This window comes from Manacus candei, unplaced genomic scaffold, assembly GCF_025592945.1.
Source record: "Manacus candei isolate 608988 ecotype Guabito, Panama unplaced genomic scaffold, ASM2559294v1 h1tg000150l, whole genome shotgun sequence".
Taxonomy (NCBI): domain Eukaryota; kingdom Metazoa; phylum Chordata; class Aves; order Passeriformes; family Pipridae; genus Manacus; species Manacus candei.
This window is the reverse complement of record NW_026138198.1, coordinates 270,507-288,606: the sequence shown is the minus strand read 5'-3', so window position 1 is coordinate 288,606 and position 18,100 is coordinate 270,507. Positions and strand designations below refer to the sequence as shown.

Genomic DNA, 18,100 nt, shown 5'->3' with positions numbered 1-18,100 from the left:
TGCGATTTAATGAAAATATGAGTCTTTCGGGGTATGGAGTGCACCAGAGCAGAGTCCCCTCCATCCCCCAGAGGGGATTTAATTGCAGAGCAAAGTTCAAAACGGAACAAAAATCCTCCCAGTCCCTGGTCAAGACTCTTGAAAAATGATACTTTGAAACAGGGCAATAAACAGCCTATAAAATTATTATCAGACTGGTGTAATAAAGCTGTAGCCACGACAAGCTGATGCTCCCGGTGCTAATGGGAGTTAAGAGGGGTTTTAATGGCACCTCCCATATGGATGTGACATTTCCATGCTGTGGAAAATACAATCCACAGCAGCCACTCTGCAGAAACCACCTGCAGAAGGGCTTTTATCCACGGAGAAGCACAAAGTGGAACCTCAAATTCTCCTGTAGCTGCCACCATGGGAAACTATCACCACTGTTTTCATAGAACCATGGAATGGTTTGGGTTGGAAGGGAGCTTAAAGATCATCCAGTTCCACCCCCTGCCATGGGAAGGGGGACTTTCCACTAGACCAGGTTGCTCCAAGCCCCGTCCAACCTGCCCTTGGACACTTCCAGGGATCCAGGGGCAGCCACAGCTTCTCTGGGCAACCTGTGCCAGGGCCTCACCACCCTCCCTGCCAGAATTTCTTCCCAATATCCCCTCTAATCCTGTGCTCTGGCAGTTTGAAGCCATTCCCCCTTGTCCTGTCACTCCAGACCCTTGTCCAAACTCCCTCTCCAGCCCTCTTAGAGCCCCTTTAGTCACTGGAAGGGGCTCTCAGGTCTCCCTGGAGCCTTCTCTTCTCCAAGTGAACAGCCCCAGCTCTCCCAGCCTGGCTCCAGAGCACAGGAGCTCCAGCCCTCAGAGCATCTTTGTGGCTTCCCCTGGACTTGCTCCAACAGGTCCATGTCCTTCCTGTGCTGAGGACCCCAGAGCTGGATGCAGCATTCCAGCAAAGTCCAAAGCACGAGGAGCAAATTACCTGCAAGACAAGTCCTGCAGCCTCATCCTGCCTTGTGTTTACAACAGAAATGAAAAAATCTCCCCTCCTTCAGTTTAAAACCACTCCCCCTTTTTCCTATCCTTATCTGCCCGTGCAAAAAATCTTATCCTACCCTATTTTCAGGAAAACAAAACGTTCAGGAGAACATCTACACACACCCCCGCGGAGGAGTCCAAAACAGGGCGGACCTGTGCTGGAATTCAAATTTAAGAAGAATGTTTCTTGCACGAAAAATGGTTTGACTTATTAAAATAAAAAAAAAAAAAAAAAAGCCACGGACAAAAGGCACCTTGTTCCCAATGCTGTGATTCCATGAGCACAACCCAGTGCAGGAGACCTCCCTCTAGTCCCGGCGTGCCAGGGAACACGTTCATGGATCGTCGCCGTGAGTCCTGACGTCAAAGGCCCCGTGTTGTCCCAGAGAGTGATTCAAGAGCAAGGAAAAAAAAGGAGGGGAAGAAAAAAAGCCCGTGGAGGACACTGAGCGAGCACATTGGGATGCAGTGCTGCATGTGGATGTTCCATGTGTCCTTGCTCAGAAGAATTACGGAGCGTCTCCCGCTAATGAGGGGACGTGCCGGGAAAAGAAGTGGCCTTTTATTGGGATTCTAAGTGACGTTGGCAATGGAAAGTCCACGTCGTGATGAGGCAGGGGTGGGAACTGAAGCACTGGAGAGCTGACACATCAAACCCAAATACCCCTGAAATGCTGCCCCTGCCAGGGCAGGGCTGTGCTTGAGATGCTCAACCCATGGGATACCGAGCTTTGGAGAATCTCTTCCAGAGCCAGGTCCACACACAGGCATCAGGGAAAAGAGCAAATCCCAACAGGCCTGAAAGTTACCATTTTTCTAAAGTAAACTCTAGGAAGGAAGCTCTTTTCAGTGGTAACAGGATGACTCAACCGGCACTTGAAAATTTCCTAACACGGACTGAATTTACTAACTTGGAAGTTTAATTCATTAAGGTGCCCCCACAGAATCTAATCTTTGCACTGTGAGTATTGAAACACGAGTATCTCCTCCTCAGCCTGAAATGATTTATGTCATGCTGGTCACACCCACCAGCACCTTCACCCTGAACATCCACTGACCTGTGGGAAGAACAGCAAAATTCCCTTTTTGTGTTTGTGGGATACCACAGGTGTAAACCAAATACATTTATTATACATATACCATAGAATCCCAGAATGGTTGGGGTTGGAAGGGACTTTAAAAGCCCATCTCATTCCACCCCCTGCCATGTGCAGGGACACCTTCCACCAGGCCACGTTGCTCCAAGCCCCATCCAACCAGGCCTGGAACACTTCCAGGGATGGGGCATCAAGATTTCCTGTAAAATTTTCCCTGTAATTTTTAGCTGTTCAGATATTTGGTGGCTTTATGCTCCATTTAAATGCTTGCACAGCCATACCCAACCCTGTTTAAACCCCTGAGCAGGAAGAGAAGTTTTCCAGCGATGCTGAACCCAGCTGGAATGCCAGGAAACTCTCCAGGAGTCAAAAGCTGGGGTCACCTCAGCTCCCCAACACTCCCAGCACTGATGGCTCAGGAGGGTCTTTGCCAGTGCAGAACTCCTTTAAATCCCTGCACCAGCACCCCTGAGAAATTTGGATTGCTCATTTTTCTACGGAAGGGAATAAACAAAAGCAAAGGTGGATTATTATTTTTTTAATTTAATTTTTTTGAAACAGGATCTTTACAACCTGATTTTACTGACTGTTCCCTCCCCACTCCCTTTCACTGGCTGCTCCAGCCTCCATGGAATCATGAGAAATGGCAGAAAACTCAATTAAGGAAGGTGGTTTCCATGATTCATCCAGCACAAAATCGGAAGCATTGGACACAAACGCAACAGCAGAGGAAGGAAGGAAGGAAGGAAGGAAGGAAAACCACTTCCCCAGGGAGCACTCATCTGCCTTGACAACCAGCCCAGCCTCCCTCACCCTCCAACTCTGGATCAGGCTTCCTTCCCTCTCCAGGAAGGACAAGTGTCCCAGGGTGACAGTGACAGCAGGCTGCAGTCCTGACTCATCCCCAAGGAATGTGCCACAGGCAGCTGGTCCCTGCCAAGAAGACATCATTCCCAGTATGGGAGCCAGAGGACAACGTGTATCAGGATGGATGCATAAGGCAGATAAAGGAGAACCATGGGCAATCTGAATTCCCAAACTCTCACCAGGCAACTCCCCAAGTGCCTTAACGATGTTTAATCTCTGTTTAAAGCTTAATCCCCTGGAAAGCGAGGGTTTGAGCCCTCAGGATCCCTCAGGATGCCTGGGGCAGCATCATTTCCATCCCAAACCTGTGAGCCAGTGTTGGTTCCTCTCCTGCAGATCCAGATGGGATTGTGGTCTCAAGAAGAGGGCACTGGCACAGGTTGTCCAGAGAAGCTGTGGCTGCCCCATCCCTGGAAGTGTCCAAGGGCAGGTTGGACAGGGCTTGGAGCAACCTGGGATAGTGGAAGGTGTCCCTGCCCATGGCAGGGGGTGGAACTGGATGATCTTTAAAATCCCTTCCAACCCAAACCAGTCTGTCATTCCGTGATCATTTTTAGTTTCTGCCTGTTGGCCCAAACTCACTGACGAACACGACACACTTTCAAAGGCTTTTAACACCTCTAAGCTTGACCTCGGGTCTACCTCAGCCCAAGCCCAGGCACTAAAGCTGCGGGGCAGGACATGAGGGATGGCAGTGGGGACAATTCCTGCTGCAGATGCCCTGGAGCTGGACATGGTGTCGAGCAAAGCTCTGTGCAGCATCACCGAGGAAGGGAAGCTGAGCAAGACGGGGACAGAGCTCCTTCCAGGCAACTTCATGAAGAACAGACTTTCTAATTGAGTTTGGAGTTTCAGCAATTAACCCTTCCAAAAGTACATCTGCCTGCAGGGAGGAGGGGAAAATAGGAGAAAACAACCACCAAACGAGCACGTAGAATGGGCTGGGAAGAGATTTAAAATGCAATCACTGGTAAGATGGATTTTTGGGTTGCTGTCGAGCTGTTCTGCAAGCTAAAAATCGGTTGAGGTTATCAAGGGGAAGGTTTAATCAGGCTTTGTTTTTATGTGCTATTCTCAGCCTGTTGGCCAAATTCAGCCACATTTTGCCAGAAACCAGGGGTCTCTAAGATCCCACCTGGTCTGGAAGAGAGAGATCAGTGCTGACACAGGGATGTGCCCTGCACACAGCTCCCAGAGGAGGTTCATATCTGACTGGCCACAGAGTGTGAGCTGCACCCAGAGGTGTTGCAACCTCGTTGGGAAATGGGTGAGTGCAAGAAAAACTGAGGAGAGCAGTTCTCCAAAAATAAAAAATAAACCAAAAAGGTCTTCTTTTGGTTTTCTGGGCATTTCTTATCCCCTGTCCCATCAGTTCTACCTGATGGAAACCCTGGCCTGGACAACAAGACCAAAGTGTCAAAAGCAAAACTGGGTAGGAAAACTAAGTTACAGCAGCTCTGCTCAACCTCATCATTTCTCTGTTCAGCTGGAATTTGGGGTTCTCAGTATTTTTCCAAATTATACACCTGAAAACCCCTGAAAACCACTGAGAATGTTCAGAACCAAATCCCACCAGATGAGTTTTCCTTGATTTTGTTTCTCTGCCCCTTCCTAAGTGATCAGCTAATTCACATTTCAGAACGAGAACAAAGAAATGCAGCTTCTCTAAGATGTTTTAGGACTACAAGACTCTTCCCCCAAACCTGCTCAGGGGGTTGGATGCTGGGCTGAAGTGCCAAGAGCTCCAACAGGGCTGTAAATCTCCTTCCTTCCCCTTGTCTGTGAGAAAAAACACCATTAAAAAAAATCCCCCAAACACCCAAACCAGGAGCTGGTGGTGTCGGTGTCACCTGTGATGTTGAAACAACCAAAGTTTGCAGTGCAAATACTCCCTCCTGCCTTTCCCAACTCAGCAAACACTCCCCACATCCACAATTCCATGTAGTTATCCTTTTTTTTTTTTTTTTTATCCCATCAAAGACCAAGGGTTAAAATCCAGGTGCCTGGTTTGCTGAATCATGGAGTCTCAGGATGGTTTGGGTTGGAAGGGACCTTAAATATCAGCTCATTCCAACCTCCTGCCATGGGCAGGGACACCTTCCACCAGAACAGGTTGCTCCAAGCCCCATCCAACCTGGCTTTGAACACTTCCAGGGATTCTATTTTGAATACAATTTGAGTTTTTACATGGTTGAGACAGACACATCCAGATGCTTGCAACACAAGCCCTGATGGAGAACAGTAGGGAAAACGAAAGGAACAGGAAAAAAAAAAAAAGGGAAGTGTGTGAATGTGATGATTTCCATGGTTTTTAGCTCCCTCAGAGTGACGTGGACACAGCTTCCCCACGTGCCTTATGTCAAACCGAAACCTGAGGGAGCTGGAAGAGGAAACTACTGATTTGGGCTGGGTGGGAGCAGCAAACCCAACAATTTCCTGTCTGTGGTATGACAAACCCAGGCTCTGGTATCCGCGGGAACGCTGTCGCTGCCTCCCACCCTGCTCTCCTTCCCCTCCGAGCGGGATCTGTGTCTTTGGCCGGGCTCTTTCAAGCCAAATCAGAAACATATCACTACATAGTGACAGAATTTAAAAAAATAAATAAATAAAAATAAAATCTAATTTTTTCTTTTTTTTTTGCTCTTTAAGAGTCATCACCGCTCTGAGTGTAAATATTAATTGCTGTGACTGCAGCGTGGAGCTGCCTCTATACGGTTCTTGCCTCCCCCCCCCCCCCCCCAAATTCCGCTGGTCTTTGGCAGTTCAGCTGAATATTCCACTTAGGCTCACAAAGAAGACATTATTTGAGCCATGATCTTGCAATTTGGTGTGAGCCTACTACGAAGAGGCTTCCTGGGGTCCAAAGCTGGACGTAAAGAAACGAGTCGGCCCCACGTGGATCAATGTGAATGGCCAGAGTGTGTGTTAACAGGCACTGGCATGTCACTAAATGTCACTAAAAATGTGTTATTTGGACGATCAGGATTCAGCATAGCCCACTAGAAAAGGTATTAATCAAGTGTCAGTATGGAAATGCAGGGCATGTTAGAAGGTCTCCCTGAGGATGCTGCTGAAGTGGGAGCAACTCTGCTGGGAGCATCCCTGCTGGGCAGCATCCAGCAGCTTCCAGGGTACCAATTCCAACTCGAAATGGCCCAGGATCCTGCCTGCTTCTGGAGCAGGAGGACTTTGGTGCTCAGCAGAGTGTCAGATCCCACTCCATCCCACCTCCCGCTGGCAGCGTAAGTTTTGCTGTTCAAAAGCTTGGAAAGGAGTTTTCCAGGGAAATCTGGAGCGGGGTCAGTGTGAAGCATCAGAGGAGTCCTGCCTGCCCAAAGCACGGCAGCCTGAGCCACCCTCAGCAGCAGACATCACCACCATTTATCAGGTTATTCCAGACGAGCTCTCACCACCCAGCCTGAGGGAACACAAACAGCTCCCGGCGGACTGGAGGGCCCTCGGAGCCCTCTCGTGAACATCTCGTGCCTGAAAAGCAACACTGAGGAGTGACAAGAGTGCTGATTTTGAAGGGAAATGTCCCTCTCGTCTCATCTGACAACCGGAGGACAGACGAGCGGCTGCAGAGCTCGCAGGGGAAGGTGCTCAGGTGCCACCGTGGCAGCACCGACCAGAGAAAGGCCCCAACCACAGACCTGGCACCAAGTACTGATGATCAGATCAGTAATTTTGGAAAGCGTGGCTATGATCATACAACCATGGAAAGGTCTGGGTTGAAAGGGACCTTAAAGACCATCTCCTTCCAGCCCCCTGCCATGGGCAGGGACACCTTCAGCTAGACCAGGTTGCTCAAAGACCTGTCCAATCTGGCCTTGGACATTTCCAGGAATCCAGGGGCAGCCACAGTTTCTCTGGGCAACCTGTGCCAGGGTCTCACCACCCTCCCAGCCAGGAATTTCTTCCCAATATCTCATCTAACCCTGCCCTCTGACAATGGGAAGCCATTCCCCCTTGTCCTGTCCCTCCAGACCCTTGTCCCAAGTCCCTCTCCAGCTCTCTTGGAGCCCCTTCAGGTCCTGGAAGGGGCTCTCAGGTCTCCCCAGATCCTTCTCTTCTCCAGGTGAACACCCCCAGCTCTCCCAGCCTGGCTCCAGCCCTCAGAGCACCTTTGTGGCCTCCTCTGGACTTGCTCCAACAGGTCCATGTCCTTCCTGTGCTGACGACCCCAGAGCTGGATGCAGCATTCCAGCAAAGTCCAAAGCACAAGGAGCAAGCCACCTGCAAGACAAGCCCTGCAGCCTCATCCTGCCTTGGGTTTACAACAGAAATGAGCTGGGACAAGGACTCTGAATTTCTCTCTCATAGCCTTAAGCTGTTGCAAAGGGTTCATTCCAGTTTAAAGGCAAAGAATTTCCCCAGCAACTCTCACGAGGGCTTGTAGTGTTTATAAGCACTGCAAAACCTCAAACACAAACCTGGGCAAATCAATGACGCTGCACTTTGTTGGTGTTTTATTCATAACCCTTTCAGGGGTCCATTAAGGAAAGGAGACTTCACAGGGAGAAGAAAACTAATATTCATAATTGATCTTGCCAGGAGTAGAGCTGAAATCCTTCAAAGATAACACAGCAAAGTCCATTTGATGGTGAAAAGAGCCCCTGGGGTGAATCCCAGACACATTTGCAGACTAAAACTACAAAAAGAAAGAGCTTAAAGTGCTACAAACAAAACACTTTGCATGGGACAACTCCTCTGCCAGTCCTCAGGTGACATCCCACCCTCTCCCAAGTGATGGAAAAGAGATAGCAGAGGAGCTGCCAAAGGGAACAGTGGAGTTAAACCAGTTGCCCAAACCCTTATCCAAGCTGTGATTCACAGAAAACCCAAGGCCTTAGATGTCATCACTGCCTGCTGTTATCAGTCACTCTCTTTCAGGGCTGAGGGTTTGCTTTGTATCCATGTCAGCCCTCCTGCCCATCCCACCTCAATAAAATACAGATGTCACCATGTCACAGGGCAGCACCTCCCAAACACCTTTTGGTCAGAAGGACTGCTCTAATTCTAAACCTAGCTGGGCTTTTTTCATTCACTTATCTCTTTTCCTCACGTACAAGCCCCTAAAGGTGCTCAGTCCTCTCCCAGTGTTCCCAGCAAGCCCCCAGAACTGGAGCTGGCTGCCACCCCTACACTGCCTGTAAAAGAATCATGGAGAGAAATCCACATTTCCATCACAAAACTTCCATCCACAGACCTTCTGAATCTGCTCAGTGCACATTTAGGTCATCTGTCTTAAGCTGCTCCTCTGCCAGACACCATTTGTCCCCCCTGCCCTGTTTCTGTCAGCTATTCTTTTATTCCCACGACCATACAGAACATCCCCCAAACTCAAATATCCCACAGAATTCCACATATCCCACAGAGCTCCTCCCTAGCACATTTAGAAACAGCAGGATTTTTTTTTCTTCCATGTGTTTAAAACAGCCTTAAGTTGACAACAACAATAAGCTGCGTTCACTTCCTTCCTTCCTCTGCTCCCAGTGATTTTAAGCCTCATTTTTTTTTGTTTGTTTTTAAGTCAATAGTGGCAAAATTCCTAAAAAACCCTGGGTGAGCACCAGGGTGTTTCCAGTACAGACCCCAACCCGTGTGGAGCAACTAGAGTGCTACTGCTCTTCAAACCTCAGCAGTTTTTTCCTTATTTTTCAGGGATGACTTTGCCAAGAACTTGGCACGGCTCAATTAACGAAGTGGCTTAATCCAGCGGGTGATGAATAACAGGGGAGCCAACAGGTCATTGCAATTCACTTGAGTAACCAGAATCCCTATCTGCTGCTTGGGCTTTTTCCAATCCCTGCCTGCATTAGAGACAGATTTTAATTGCCTATTCCCAAACAATCCGACCGCAGTCGCTCTGTGCAGGCAAGGACTGAGTCCATAGGATTTATGGATACCTGCAGCCTCACAATTAAGGAGGAGAGACTTTGCTGTGTTCCTGTTTCATCCCAACTCTCCCCAAGGCAAAGAGGTATTTACTGCAATCCTACAAGCATCAGAAAATACTGATGTATAAATCTAGATTTTTTTTTTCCTTTTCCCAAGCTCTCCTTGCTGCTGGGAGGAGGGGAGGCATTTTTCCCCCTGCTCACTAATGGCTGAAGAGCTTCTACCAGCATCCTACAACCAGAGACTGGCTGCAAATTCCCAGCAATGTCCAAAACTTCAGTGAAACTCCAGGCAGGCCACAGGAATCTCCTTTCCCTGCCCTCTGGCAGCACAAAACCTTCAGGATTTATCCTAAGAGGTGGAGCAGGCTAACCCCTGCCCAAGGCACAGACTCCCTTCCCTCCTCCCCCTGCAACGTTTAAGTTCATAGGAGAGCTCACAGGGAAACCCAGAACTGCAAGGCAGCTTTATTTTTAGGAAATTTCCTTAAAACTCACAGAAAAAAAATCTGCTTGGCAAGACGTAATTTTTTTAACGCTGGGAATTGTTAAAATAAGGAAGGGACAGAGGAACGGCGGGGAGGAACAGGTTAAAAATGCAGGGGAAGGGTTTCAACGTGGAAAAATTGCAAAATTAATTTATCTGGAGCCGAGGCAGCGCAGAGGCTGGATGAAGGAAGGCACTGAGGAGCACGGGAGGACGAGGAGCGAGTCCCGTCCCACCCCGCTCCGCTAAACCCGACCCCGATAAACTGGCAGGAGCTCAAAGAAGAGCCATAAAAATAATGAGAGGGCTGGAAGAGCTGACACGCAGGAAGATTAAAAGGAACTAAATACGTATAGCTTGGCTGGGCGACAAAAGCCAAGGGGAATGGGAAGGCAACAGCTGGAATATCCACAGGTCTTGACCATCCCGGGGAGGGGAGCGCTGGGGCTGAGCCCCCCGGGGAGCACCATCCCCTCTCCCCCGGCGCTGCGGCTGCTGCATTCCTTCCCTCTAATACAATCCCTAATTTAACAAGTGGAGAGGATCCGGGCAAACATTTGGGGGGGGATGCATTACGTCAGGAGCTAATTTAGGTCCCTGCTGGGCTCCGGCCCCGTGCACATGCCTGGCTTTCCCTCTGCTTTGGCGTCTCCCGACACCCCCACACGGCTCCACACCAAGGGGAGCATCACTTGTTCATTCATGGGTGGATTTTTTATCATTTCTAGAAAGCTCGTTTGTTTTGCGTGTTTCTTTCCTCCTGAGCACCCAACTCCAGCAAAACTTTCCGCAGCTCCAGCACTGAAGTAAAAACACTAAAATAAAATCAACTTTTCGGAGAGTTCAGACCACCTCCAGCACGAGACTCTTTGATGCAAGCGCTCGCTTCCTCTCGAAAGGAGCGTATTTATATCCGTCTCTTCCTTCCTGCAACTTCAGATAATTAATAAATCAAAACCTAAGCACGGGGGGGAGGGGGGGGAGATGGGGGAAGAAGCCACAGGAGCAGCGGAGCGGGACCTGCCGGCGCAGCTGACAGCTCCGCTACTCCCACGGCCGCAGGCACGCGCGGGACCTCGCAATTAATATTTTATTTGAGCAATTACAGCCATCAGCCCGGGCTGCACCGCTGAGTAAACACGCCCGAGCCATAAAGCGCCGATAAAGAGACAAGGAGGGGGGGGGAGGTTTCGGAGCTCCCCGCTTTTCTTTTGGCCCGAAGCTGCTCCGCCGCATCCCGGCGGGTCCGGCCGCGCGTTCGTCCCCACGCGCCCCGGACAAACGGGCTCTTTGTCCAGGTGTGCGCCCAAAGCCACCGGACACCGAGGTGTCCCCAAGCCCCCCCTCGCCCAGTCGCCCCTGCTGATCGCCCCATGGCCGCAGCGGGCCCTCGGAAGCGCTTTTCCTCGCACGGAACTTCGGGGTTAAGTTTTGCCGTAAGCTGGAGAGCACCCACAAACCCCCACACCCCATCCCCATCCCAAAAGTGAAGCTGTTTCCCAGCTCTGTGCAAAATCCTGGGTGTGAAGCAGCTGGTGGATGGGGCTGAGGCCCCGGGGTGTTAAAATTTGGCTGGTTGTGGCCCGAGGCGGTGAGGAGGAGCAGGGGGAGAGGGGGGGAGCCTGGAAGGGATGCAGGGGGAGAGGGGCTGCCGGGGGCTGGAATGGGGGGCTAGAGCAGGGTGCGGGGACTTGGGGTGGGCTGGGTGCTGGGAGCTAATGCACACTACTGGGAGAGGGTGCTGGGAGCTGGGTCAGGGTGCTGGGAGCCAAAACACAGTACTGGGAGAGGGTGCTGGGAGCTGGAGCACAGCGCTGGGTGCTCAGGCCCTGTACTGGGACAGGGAGCTGGGAGTTAAAACACAAAGCTGGGGCAGCGTGCTGGGAGCTAAAGCTGGATACCAGGAGCCAAAGCACGGTGCTGGAGCAGGGTGCTGGAGCACTGTACTGGGACAGGGTGCTGGGGCAGGATGCTGGGAGCTAAAGCAGAGCACTGGGTGCTCAGGCACTGCACTGGGGCAGGGTGCTGGGAGTTTAAGCGCACTACTGAGAGAGGGTGCTGGGAGTTAAAGCAGCGTATTGGAGCAGGGTGCTGGGAGCTGGAGCGCTGCACAGGGCAGCGTGTTGGTAGCTGGAGATGGGTGTTGGGAGCTGGAGCAGGGTGTTGGGAGCTGGAGATGGGTGCTGGGAGCTGGAGCAGGGTGCTGGGAGCTGGAGCAGGGTGCTGGGAGCTGGAGCACTGCACAGGGCAGGGTGGTGGGAGCTGGAGCACTGCACTGGACAGGGTGCTGGGAGCTGGAGCAGGGTGCTGGGAGTTAAAAGCACTGCGCTGAATCAGGGCGCTTGGGAGTGCTGGGAACTGGAGCACTGCACTGGGAGCCGGGAAGATGCCGGGCAGGGCGCCGCGCAGGGCGGGGGGTCCCGGGGCACTCACCGAGCTTCTCGACGAGGCGCAGCATGACGCCGCCGATGTGGATCTCGCCGGTGACCCGCAGGGTGACGTCGCGGCCCAGGTCGGTGACATGGACGCTGAGCTCCCACGTCCCGTCGGCGTAGCAGCCGTCCGGCATGCGGATCCCGTCCAGCGCCATGGCCCCGGCCTCCTGCGCCGCCGGCCGCGCCCGGCACGGAGCGGGAGCGGGATCAGGGATCGGGGATCGGGATCGGCCCGGCAATGCCCGCTCCGCGCCCCGGGGCAGGGCTGGGGGCGCGGTGGGGCGGGATCGGGACGGGGGTGCCGCTCTCCCGCCGCCCCCACCGCTGCCTGCGGGGCCGCCGCGGGAGGAGCAGGGCGGGCGGAGCGGCGGGAGGAGGAGGGAGCGAGGGGAGGGAGGAGGAGGAGGAGGGGGATAATAATTAAAGGAAAAACGCGTCCCGCGCTGCCGGGCCCCTTGGCCTTTTATGGAAGCGAAGGACGGAGCAAGCGGGGGCCGCTCCAACATCCGGGAATCGCCGGGGGGCGGCCCGGCTGGGGTCATCCCGGCCCGGCTCTGCCCGGCCCGCTTGGGCTCGGCTCTACTCGGCTCAGCTCATCCCGGCCCGGCACGGCTCGGCTTTACTCGGCCCGGCTTATCCAGCGCGGCTCTGCCCGATCCGACTCTGCCCGACTCGGCTCATCCCGGCCCGGTTCAGCCCGGCTCGGCACAGCCCGGCTTTGCCCAGCCTAGCTTGGCTTGCCTCGGCTCAGCCCGGCTGGGCTCGTCCCAGCACGACTCATCCCAGCTCGGTTCTGCCGGGTTCATCCTGGCCTGGCAAGCACGGCTCTGTCCAGCCTAGCTCGGCTCAGCTCATCCCAGCTGGGCTCATCCTGTCTTAACTTGTCCTGGCTCAGCTCACGGCCAGTGATCCCAGGGCAGGCAGAGTGGGGAACTTGGGAGCCAGCCGGGAGAGCATCCATTAGGACTGCTGGAACCTTGGTGTCCCAAACACACATGGCAGCCGTGCCCACTCTGCACCCTTTAGGGTGTTTTTTAACACTGGCCCCAAATTCATAGGCAAAATCCAAAAAGCCCTACCTTGGCGTAGTAGTCCATGTCCGCGCCCAGGCCGGGCGATGGGCTGGCTCCCTCCATCCTCATCATCTGTGAATCTGGGAAATGGGAACTGTCTTTAAATAAAAGAGTCCGAAGCGGCACAAATGGAGGAAAAAAAAAATATTATCCGCTTCCTGTAGCTCTCCACCCAGTGATACACACATCCCGCCAGGCAACCGGGCTTCCTGAAAAACCGACGCGCGGAAGGGGCTGCGGTTTGAGGTGGATGTGTCCCGCGCTCTGCCGGGCGGTGGGAATTCACATCCCGGCAAAGCCGTACCTTCCCCGGCAGCCTCGGGGATGGATCTGCCAGCCCACAGCTCCATGAGCACCATTCCCACATCCCTTGTACCGAATGGCAGTGGGAGCTTTAGGACCGTAGTATCGTGGAATGGTTTGGGTTGGAAGGGACCTGGAAGACCATCCAATTCCAAGCCCCTGCCATGGGCAGGGACACCTTCCACTAGACCAGGTTGCTTTGGCACCGTGGAGGCAACAAACCCCCTCAATGGATAAAGTTTTCCCACTTTTCACTTTGCTGTTATAGTGGAGATATTTATAAAGGGACGTTTCTCTCCTTTATCATATGCACTAATAAAACCTTTCCTGAGCTTGCTTCAGGCAGACTAAAACAGGTTTTATCCAAGGATTTGGGTTAGCGAGGCTGATGCTGCCAGAAGGAGATTGGGTGACTGCTGCCCTGAACAGCGGGAGGACGGACCTCCCCCCTCAAATCCTCCTGGGGCCTCAATCCCTGTCAGCATAGCCCCCATTCCATCCCCCCGAACTTGGGAGCTGGAGTGTAACTTAGAGGGTGACTTTGGAGTGCGGGGGAAAGCCGGTCTGCGACAACAAAGCTTTCCCAGATGGTATCTCCGTGTTCCTCCAGCGTCAAACAATAGGGCAATAAATAGAAAGGGTTACTCTCAGCCCGGCGTGTTGGACGAGGTTCCCAGCTGATGCAATTGGATACGGCTCCGCGGAGCGAGTAACCTTTTAGTACAGCTGATTGCAGCCGTGAGCGGAGGCTGCCGGTTCCTTCTGCCCTTAAACCCGCTCGTTTCCCTTTTTCTCTTTCCCTGAGGACGGGGAAGCCGCTTCCCCTGCCCTTTCCATCCCCGGGGGCTCCTTCCCTCGGCCGGTGGGTGTGTGGAGGGAGAGGCACCGTGATCTCCAGCGCCCGGCCGAGAGGCAAAGCAAGGTCAAAAATGTACCGGCGGGGCTCTTGCGTCAGAGGCAGCCAAGCATCCCCAGGGCTCTTCCCACTGTTTGCAGCGAGTCCTCGCTCCGCACGGGCAGCAATAGCCAAATAAGGTGCCGAAACGCGCGGCCGCTTCCATCGGGACAGGGATGATACCTACCAGACCTGCCCGCAGTGCTGCTTCCAGCCCGCCGGTCCTTCTGCCCCTGCTTGGTGGAAACCAGGATAGTTTTCCCATGAAATGACTTAATGGGCATCCTCGGGAAATCAGCGGTGAAGCTGAGCAGCTACTTCCCTCTCGTGGGTTTATTCAATTAGTTTTGGTGTCTCCCCCCCTTTTTTTTTTTTTGACCTTTTTCTTTGGTTTCTAAACTCTTATGGGCAGTTGTTGAAAGCAGCTGCTGTTCCTGCTGGTGTTCCTGCTTGGCTGCTCCAGGGCTGCGGGCAAGCCGGTCGGACTGGCTCTTCCCAGGGTGACCAGCCATGGAACTCTGCCCTGTGCCTTCACTGGGTGATTGGAGCTGGAAAAGCAGCAGGGCTGAGCTCCCAGCTCTCCAGAAGTAAAGAAATTCCCCAAAATCTCCGTGTAAACAAAAGCTCTGTTTCCTCAAATTGTCCGAGCTCAGCGTGCTCTGACCTGGTGTGGGCAGCCCCTCTTTGGCCTCTGTCACCCTTCCACTTCACCTGGGCCTTGACATTTCCTGTCTGCAGTTCTTCCTTAACAATGATGTTTCAGAAGAAAAGCTCAAAAAGGAGGAATGCAGTTGCTTGTTATTCCCTCCAGCACATTACGTCCCTCCAGCATCTCTGAACCCACTGCCACTGGTACCGCTCCTCCTCACAGGGGGTTTGCAAGATCCTTCCTTCACAAAATCATGGAATCACAGAATGGTTTAGGTTGGAAGGGACCTTAAAGGCCATCTCATTCCAACCCCTCTGTCTCCTCATCCCCTTCCACCTCTAAGTGTCTGTTGGACGTAGCCAAGGTTCCCTTTTCACAAATGACCATTTCCCAGCAGAGACAAGGTCACACTTCTGGCAAAGGAAACATGCTGGGTAACTCTGCTTCCTTGTTTATTCCTGGCCACATTCGTTCTTCCCTGATTTTGTCATTTTGGAAACGTCCACGTGACGTGGCCCTTTTATTTTTCTGAATGTACGTGCAGAGCAGTGACGCCGTCACAGCTGCATGTTGTACATGTGCCATCACCTGGGCCGGGCATGGAATAAATCCAGTAGCCCTGTAATGAAAGGATGAATGAGATTTGTGATGAGGATCTTGAGGAGGCACTCGAGATGGGCAGGTTTAGTCTGTCTAGATTGTGATTGTGGTTGTGACCAAATTGCTCCAAGCCCTGCCCAACCTGGCCTGGAACACTTCCAGGGATCCAGGAGCAGCCACAGCTGCTCTGGGCAACCTGTGCCAGGGCCTCACCACCCTCACAGGGAAGTGATATCTTCCCAATAGCCCATCTAACCTTGCCCTTTGTCAGTGGGAAGCCATTCCCTCTTGTCCTGTCATTCCATGCCCTTGTCCAAAGTCCCTCTCATCTGATGGCCAAGGACACGTGGGATGAAGCCAGAGACCAAGATTTGAGACTCACAACCATCCAGCCTGGTCCTTCATGCCCAAAGGTTACAAAATCACAGATTACAATCACAGAATGGTTTGGGTTGGAAGGGACCTTTAAGGACCATCTCATTCCAACCCCCTGCCATGGGCAGGGACACCTTTCACTGTCCCAGGTTGCTCCAACCTGGCCTTGAACACTTCCAGGGATGGGGCAGTCACAACTTTTCCTGGCAGCCTCCAGAATAAATCCTAGCCTGCAAGAGATATTTACACTCAGGTACCAGACACAAAGCCAGAGTGAGGAACCTCCTGCCTGGGTAAGTCAAGCCTAGGTTTCCTTGCCCTACAGCTACAGAATCTCACCTCATTCCCATGCTGCAGGTTCCTGCCATCACCCGCGGTGCACCAGAGCCTGCCAGGCTTGTGCTGCAGGACAAACCCCGCTGCAGGGCTCTTCTCTGTCCCCTCTTCACCTTCTTTCCAGGAATTAGGCTCAGTTAAGTTCTCAAAGCCTCAGGGTGGGAGTTTTTTTCCTCAGCAATCAGCTCTTCATGACACACCGCTCCTGGCCCGGCCTGTGTCAGCCCTCAGTTTCCTGTTGACATTAATCCCTGTGCTGTCGTTTATCTTTTATCCTTTTTCTATGTCCTTCTGATGTTTCCAGCTGCCAGGAGTGACCTCCTTCTGATGTTCCCAGCTGCCAGAAGTGACCTCCACCGAGTGTGACTCTTGCCTTGGCCCACAGAGAAAGCAACGTGCCTCAAATCATTCTCTGGTTGGTTGTCCCCATGGTCAGAAGGGTCCTTGCACTTGGTGTCCTTCTGAAAGGGCTGGTGGGTCCTGGAGCATCCTAAAACATCTGTTTTAGCCAGAGGGAGTTGTTAGCTGGACACCTGAATCCACGTGATGGAGAATTTGGATAAATCCCAGGTAAATTCTCCTAAAAGCCGATTGATCCCCAGGGCTGCAAAATATCCTTCCAGCTCCCTGCTTGGTGCCTGAGTGTCTCCCAGCTGGCATTCCTAGGACCCCCCTTCCATTACAGGTCTTCCTCTGTGGCACCTGTGCCTGAGAGATGGGTTTGGTACCACTCACCTTGGACTCTTAATGTCACCTCATGACTTCCAGCAGTAACTGCTGCACAGGGATGCAGGAGCATGTCCCACTCAGCTGCTGCCCTTTCCATCCATCTTTCAAACACCTCCAGAACCCCCAGGGATGTTGGACCATTGCCTCCATCCATCCCAAAGGTTCAAACATCTCCCACCCCCCCTCTTCTCCCATATTATACGACATATTAAACCACTTTCTATTGTCCATTAGATTTTTTTTGAGCCTTTGCCTCTCCCGTTCTGGCTTTTTTCCACCTCCAGAAGGCCTCCTATTCATTTGCCTCTACAAATACAAAGTCCAGGCTGGAAGGCTGGATCTCTCCCATGGAGCTGGGGCTCAAAGAAAACCCAAATGTCACGCAACACTCAATCAGCATCCCCGGGGTTGGTGACTCTGGGGTGTCAGAGGAAACACCCAGCGTCATTTATCCACTGTTAGTCAGCAACACCAAAAATCCCAAATAATTCATCTGAGGGATCTGACATTCATCTGCAGAGCTGGCCAGACAGTGAAAAACGTCTATTTGGGAATGATTTACTGGGAAGCAATGGGAGGGGGAAAAAAATCCCCAAATTACACTATCAATCATTCACAGCTTCTATTCAGGCCCTTTTGGGGCAGTCACTTGATGGAAAGTGGAGCTGTGGGAATGCACCCTGTGCTGGCACCCAGCACCCTGCAGGTCTCCCAGGTCAGGAAGGAGGGGAGGAAAACTGCCCCTGGCACCCTGTGGGGCCCTGTCCTGTGTGATTCCAAAGTGGCAGCCCCACAGCCGGCACCACCAAGTGCTGCAGCACCAACCCCCCACCCCACCCCAGCCCTGGCACCGACACATCCCGTTATCTCTCCAGCCCTGGCTCTCCCATCCCCAACGGTCCGGGGAAACTGGCTCCCGGCCAGGTTTTCCCTCTATCAGGGCGAGGCAAAGCTCATCAGCCAGGCTTTGTTAGGGAACCCGAGGGGTATCCCTGAGATGTGCTGGGCCACGCCCACCCCCAGGGACCTGCTCTGGAGTTTGCTCTGGAGCACGATGCACATCCCCAAACTGTGGAATGGGGAAGCAAATCCAGCCCTGGGGACGGGCTGTCCAGTGCTGCTCAAGGCACATGAGGATGGGGAAGGACTGGGATGATTTTCCTGCTGTGAAACCCCCATAAACACCAGGCTGGGCCACCCATCCCCTCTGGATGGTACCGGGATGCTCCATGCTGGCCTGCACCACCAACCCTGGTGCCAGGGTCCTGTCCCCACCCCACAGCCCCTAAAAACACTCTGAAGTGGGCTTATTCTTCATCCCCA

The 18,100-nt window shown here is 52.9% G+C and overlaps 1 protein-coding gene across 4 annotated transcripts in view; it reads right to left on the bottom strand.

Moving 5' to 3' along the window:
• FERMT2 (FERM domain containing kindlin 2) overlaps nt 1–12,172 on the bottom strand; it is a 53,649-nt gene extending 41,477 nt beyond the window's left edge. For 2 of the 4 annotated variants that reach the window (XM_051772126.1, XM_051772128.1), the window contains exon 1: nt 11,816–12,172. In XM_051772126.1, coding sequence (XP_051628086.1) covers nt 11,816–11,972 — 157 coding nt within the window. In that variant the 5' untranslated portion in view covers nt 11,973–12,172. The remainder of the gene's footprint in view (nt 1–11,815) is intronic. The other 2 variants (XM_051772124.1, XM_051772125.1) reach the window with 1 other exon arrangement.
• Between the last annotated feature and the right edge of the window lie 5,928 nt (nt 12,173–18,100).